Source organism: Primulina eburnea, chromosome 4 (assembly GCF_022965805.1).
Source record: "Primulina eburnea isolate SZY01 chromosome 4, ASM2296580v1, whole genome shotgun sequence".
Lineage (NCBI taxonomy): Eukaryota > Viridiplantae > Streptophyta > Magnoliopsida > Lamiales > Gesneriaceae > Primulina > Primulina eburnea.
Genome location: NC_133104.1, coordinates 11,200,243 through 11,206,327, shown reverse-complemented (window position 1 = coordinate 11,206,327; position 6,085 = coordinate 11,200,243). Strand labels below are relative to the sequence as shown.

Here is a 6,085-nt window from a genome sequence, read left to right as displayed (position 1 = left end):
AGTGATAACTAAAATATTTGTTGTTTAAGTATCTTAATATATTTGTTGTTTTATATTGTCGTTATCTATCTTTACTAACATCCAGGTTTTGGCATCACCACAAAGGGAAAAATTGTTAGACCTAAATTTATTGTGGCGATACGAATCAAAACTAGCAGGATGTTAGTTAAAATCAGTAGACAATATAAAAGCAGGACTAAGTTTGCAGAACTTAGATATCCAGAAGCAGAACCTAGTCTGGAATTAGGATAACTTGACGTCTTCTTAGCTAACGGAAGTAGTCTTAAAAGTTACCGTTACTTTATCGAACACGAGTATTTATTGCACCATTAAATGTTGTACTAAGTCATTTAATTCGCTTTACCCATTTTAGTAAGTAACAAGACTGATTGTGTTGAAAGCTTTTTGTAGGATCTATTTATGGAATAAAGTTGTTTCTTTCAGACACCAAAAGAGCCGTTTTTTATTATAGACGTTGGATTCAAGTTATCTATATATATATGGATCAAAACCACTTGAAAATGACCACTGATCTTTTATCTATCCAACGCTACTTTGAGCAACTGCGAATCAATCACCATCTTCTAAGCTCAAACTTGCAGAAAAGCAGTACACGCTTCATAATTTACATCTGATCTTCGAAGATCGTCTTGTACTGCTATTTCTTCATCTCTTCAAGCAAAACACCTTACTATATTTCGAGAAGAGTTTATAAACTGAAAAAGAGTCTTTTCCAGAACTTTGTTATACTGAGTTACTAAGAGTTTCAGTAGGCAAAAGATAAGCCTTGCTGGATTGGGTGTATACAAGTGTTGTACTATAAAATCCAAAGTCTTTTAGTGATGATACCTTCTGGAAACAGAAGAAGGGGAGACGTAGAAGATTTTATCTTCGAACTTCCAGAAACAACTACTGTTTTATTGCCTACTGCTATTACTGTTTTGCACCCTACTCCATCGGATTGTTTCCGAACTTATCATTGTGATCTGCTGGACGTACTATTGAACAAGAACAACTACAATCTCTAACAGGATTCTGGCACCTTTTTCAAAAACTATCATGAAAGGAGAAGAGTTTATTCACCTCCCCCCCTCTAAACTCTACATCGATCCCCAACAAATTCTTTGCAATAGCTCACTCCAATCAAGACTTATCACACTGTCTATTTTGGAACTCTTAGTGATCACTTTGCACTTTTGGATTTTAAGAACCCTCGGTTCACCAGACAACAATATTAATCAAATAACCAACATGTTACTGATGTAAGTAAAACAATATGATTTAGTAGCACAAAAATGATCTCGAATGATCGGATATCTTTCTGTTGACTGCGTGCTTGATGAGTGATGAAGTATATGATCTTTGATTGTGCTCAAACTCTTAGGTATGCATACTTGAACTAATCACGCTGTGAAAGCTTTATGATTATGTATCTCGTTGATATCTTGCGTGTGTGCATGCATACATCCAACTCTGCTTATATAAGCTGTCATTCCAACGAACGAAAAAGGATGAGCAACGTTAACCTGTAACCTTGGAATGATATGCCACTATCAGCTTCAAATACATAAAATGTTCTTCAGCAATGCATTTAATGTTTTCTTTGCTTAGCATGACTTTGAATCTCGTTCCTTGAAGAGTTACTTCTGAATATCCTTTTATAGCAACTGTTTTCACCATCAGAACTTGTAGGATATAAGTAATCTTTCTTTTCTGGGATAGTGACATAAATGCAAATCAATATTGGGACTTGTGCAGAACATGATTGACTTGTAACAGTGCAACCATTTGAATGTTCTGAACCGGTCAGAGAATGTCTTTCATTAAGTGAGCAATAAATAGCTCTTTTAATGACTCAACATAAAGTCTTCGAACAGCTGGTTGGGAAATTTGAGCTTCTTCTTCTTCTTCTTCTTCTTCAGACTGTTGAATGTTAGGTGGTCTGAAATTCAAACGATAAAAAGACTCGGCGGTTTGAAATTCAAGCGGTTGAGCTGGTTTCTTTGTAGCTTCTTCTTCTTTAGGCGGTTGAATGTTTATTCAGGCGGTTTGAAGAGTCGGCGGTTGATCTGGTTCCTGTTATACACAAAATATTGCAGTTATTTCCTGAAACAGTTGAGTGTTGTTTTGATTTCGTCAATCACCAAAACTCTTATGTAATTTCCTTAACAAAATTTACTTCAAATTTGTACATCCAAACAAATAAATAATCAATTCAATCACAACATCAAATTTGCAAACACAGAATGCTCTCACATATGAAACCACTTGAATATTCAGGAAATCCTTGTATGCACCCAACATACAAATCAAATCAATTTTAAGCAAAACAAGTCGTCCTTCTGCCGTTCTGCTGAACATCTTCCACTCTTAGCACAACATAGTTGGTTAAATATGTACAGAAGTACAGTTAAACGTGGAGTGTAGTAGTGTACTTGAATGAATAACCTTTTCAAGACAATGAAGTGCTAATTTATAATTTAAAAAAACATTTAAAAATCAAAAAGCTAAAAAAAATTATTTTTAAGTCAAAATAATGTTTGTTATTATATTCATATAACAATAAACTCTATTTTAAAAAAGAGAAAATTTTAATTTTAATCATGTAAATTGGTATGTTTTGAATTTTAGCAATGTAACTATCAAATTTTGGTTTTCACCAAGTAACTTGAATTTTCTTTTTTGTTTTGGTCATTCTTTTGGTCAGAAACACTAAATACATGGAATATTGCTTATTTGATACCGATGTTCTCTGATGTAGTTCATCTGGCGAGGAAAAAACATGTACGAAATACATTAAAATTTACCCAAACAAAAATAAAGAGAAACTACAAGATTTTTCCTTCCATTTTGAAAAAAATGAACATTGTTGACTTTAATTTTCCTTTTTTTGGTTTAGATTGATTTTAATGTGCAATATATTTTCACTATATGAGTGACGTAGGAGATCATCAATGTCAAACAAAGAATATTCGATGTGTTTATTGGCTTCCAGTGAAAAAAATGACCAAAACAAAAAATTTGCTAAATGAAAACTAACGTTAATAATTTACATCATGACTAAAACTTAAACAAATCAACTTACAAGACTAAAATTAATATTTTCACTTAAAAAAAAGGCCAACTTAATAAGTAATTTTTTTATTTATACATTTTGCCCGCTTTATTTTTTTTAAAATCAACTCAAATAATTAAATATTTGTGTACAAAACTCGATCATTTTAGTTATTCAAAAAAATATGAGGAAATTTATAAATATTTGAATCATAGAAATGGAGAGGTCAAACAATTCCTTTCCTCCCCTGGTAACTTGATCGCTTACCTTACTTTTTTCTCTTTCCCATTCCCTCTCTCTTCTTTTCTCCTCCTCACCATACAACTAAATGGAGAAAGAATACTTTCCAAGCAATGGAATCCCAAAATTCCAATTCGAAAACACAATGCCAAATGCATGGAATTCTGTGAATTGCAGCACTGTGCAGCAATCTTTCTTGGATCCCAATTCCTCTGCTGAACAATTCCCACATTTCGAGTCAGCTTCTTTGCCTTCAATGGTTTCCTCCAACAACTCGGCCCTGTCAGGAGACTGTTTCCTCCTTGGCGAATTGATCGGGAAACTTGGCGGCATTGGTGGCTTCCCACCGGCCTCCGGTGCGTCTAATCGTTACGCAGGAATGAACAATGGCAGTGCTAGTGATCCCTGTCATGATCCAATCGACATGCCCACATCAGTTTCCAAGTTTTCTTGCTTCGGCAGCAGAAGTTTAAATGGAAGAGCAAGCCCACCATTTGGCCAGAACAATGCTGAATTATTACAGCACGAATTTAGTTCTCCATCAATGGCGAATGGGAAAGTACTGCCAAGAATCTTGAGCAGCCCTTGTCTGAAGAGAGCTGGATCTTCGCTAGAAACCATGAATTACAGTCAAGAATTGAGGCCATTTGATGCGGTGCCATCGGGTTCTGACAAGAAAAAGACTAGATTTTCAGGGTCGTGCATGATCTCCAATGAAGAATCATCTTTTTCCGAGCAAATCATCCCCGGCGCAGAAACAGGCTCAAAAACATCAAGCGAGCTCGATCATCGTAAAAGAAAAGGGAGTTCAAGTGTACATTCCAAAGGAGATGTTTCGATTTTAGCTAAGGTAGATCCATCATCAATCATTCTCCTTATTGGGATCATTCAGGCAAGATTTAAGAATGTTCTGAGTTGAAATAGTGTTTGTTTTTCCTTTTTATCTTTATTTAATTTTCAAGGGATTCGAAGTGGACGAGGAAGCAAACACAAAACGTTCGAAAAAGTGTATAAAGAGTGGCAAATATGTGATTACAGATGCTAAAGCAGAAACATCCGAGCCACCAAAGGACTATATCCATGTCAGGGCAAGAAGGGGCCAAGCCACTGACAGCCACAGTCTTGCTGAAAGAGTAATCCATTGTGTCTTTTTTTACCATCCATTAAATTTTTAATTCAATAAAAAATATACCTAAAATTCGAGAAAGGCCGATATCTGCGATCTTGTTTTACGACTGTTTTTTTCGTTATTCCGGTAGGTGCGACGGGAGAAGATCGGTGAAAGGATGAAACTTCTCCAGGATCTTGTACCAGGTTGCAATAAGGTGTGTGAAATTAAGAAGTTCAAATTCATTGAAATTCTTATGTTAAAATAAGAATGTAGTTTATGAATTAGAATTTTTCGTTTCAGGTTACTGGAAAAGCACTGATGCTTGATGAGATCATAAATTATGTGAAGTCTTTGCAATGCCAAGTTGAGGTAGAGTGATTAAAATTATGTTTAAATGGGACGACTTAATCATTTGACATATTTTTACATTTAAAACTTTAAAATTAAGAAATAAAAATAAATGGCATATTATATTTGAGATTCATAGGGGGAACTCCCACTCCCGTTGGGACTGAATGGGATCCCTTATTTTGATCTGTTGGTTAATATTTCGCAGTTCTTGTCGATGAAATTATCCTCGGTGAATCCAGATCTGGATATCAACATTAGCAATATTATTTCCAAGAATGTGAGTATATTTTTATCTTTAAACTTTAAAAATCTACTATATTTTTTTTGGGTAAAAGATTTGATGAGTTTGATATGAATATGATTTATTTATCCTTCTTGTAGATACTTCAACAAAATGCAATCCTACAACCACAAGTCCAACAAATGTTGTACCCATTTGATCCCTCAGCATTTTACAATCACCAAAGTGCTCAACAACTAATTGACCCTTTACCTTCTATTGATCCATTTGGTGAAATTCTTCCTCAGGTAAACTTTGAGCGTCGTCGTATATGATCGATAATAAAACTCGGAAAAAAAAGATCGTTTTAGCTTCTTTCTTGCTGTGAACTTAATATATATATGCACCAGCAGTTTCGAGCATTTGGCGAAGACGACTTGCACAGCATCGTTCAAATGAGTCTTGGCCTAGAAGATCCTGTCAAGGACTTGAGTACTCTTCATCCTCAAAATTTTGCAGGTAGAATTCACTTGTAAACTTTTTAACAAGAAAAAAGGACATGTACTAAAGTCGTTATTTATTGATGAGTATTTATTATTTTTATGCAGTTCCGAAACAAATTTGTAACACCAAAGTTAGGAGGTGACCACTGACCACCACTCCATTCATTTATTTGCTAGATTTTAGGCCCCTGGCGGCCAAATAAGAGTCAGCTCAGCTGTATATAAATGTCCAGACCAATTAAGCCAACAAACTTTTTTTTTTTTTTTACTATTACTATTAATTTGTTCTTTTTGATTGTGACTTCCAAATATTTTATGGCTTGATTTATCAATATCATATATCATTTTGATCAATACTAATAATCGTTAGATATTCACTGAAGTTAAAACCTCCACTATAGCATCTCATTAACGAGGAAGTCTTTTGTGAGACGGGTCAACTCTACCGATATTCACAATAAAAAGTAATATTTTTCATAGATGATCCAAATAAGATATCAGTTTCACAAAATACAACTCGTGAGACCGTCTCACATAAATTTTCGCCCTCAGTTGACGTATATTCAAGAAGTTATTCGTCTAATCTTGCTTTTTCTAGAAGTATT

General features: G+C 34.5%; 1 protein-coding gene across 2 annotated transcripts; it reads left to right on the top strand.

The window, feature by feature from the left end:
- Positions 1-3,292: 3,292 nt before the first annotated feature.
- LOC140829781 (transcription factor bHLH62-like) lies at positions 3,293-5,797 on the top strand. 2 transcript variants are annotated; one of them, XM_073193071.1, is made up of 8 exons: positions 3,293-4,145; positions 4,258-4,428; positions 4,555-4,620; positions 4,707-4,775; positions 4,963-5,034; positions 5,139-5,285; positions 5,391-5,496; positions 5,586-5,797. In XM_073193071.1, exons 1-8 carry the CDS (start codon positions 3,384-3,386, stop codon positions 5,621-5,623), a joined length of 1,431 nt encoding a protein of 476 aa, XP_073049172.1. In that variant the 5' UTR covers positions 3,293-3,383; the 3' UTR covers positions 5,624-5,797. The 2 variants fall into 2 exon arrangements, with proteins under 2 accessions (XP_073049172.1, XP_073049171.1); XM_073193070.1 differs by having other exon boundaries at positions 5,388-5,496.
- Positions 5,798-6,085: the final 288 nt, after the last annotated feature.

Bases quoted from the DNA above. Each gene is read 5' to 3' on its own strand.
- LOC140829781 (XM_073193070.1), top strand. From the start codon at position 3,384: ATGGAGAAAGAATACTTTCCAAGCAATGGAATCCCAAAATTCCAATTC. The intron at 4,429-4,554 runs GTAATCCATTGT...TTATTCCGGTAG, and splicing joins GCCACAGTCTTGCTGAAAGA to GTGCGACGGGAGAAGATCGG. The intron at 5,497-5,585 runs GTAGAATTCACT...ATTTTTATGCAG, and splicing joins TCATCCTCAAAATTTTGCAG to TTCCGAAACAAATTTGTAAC.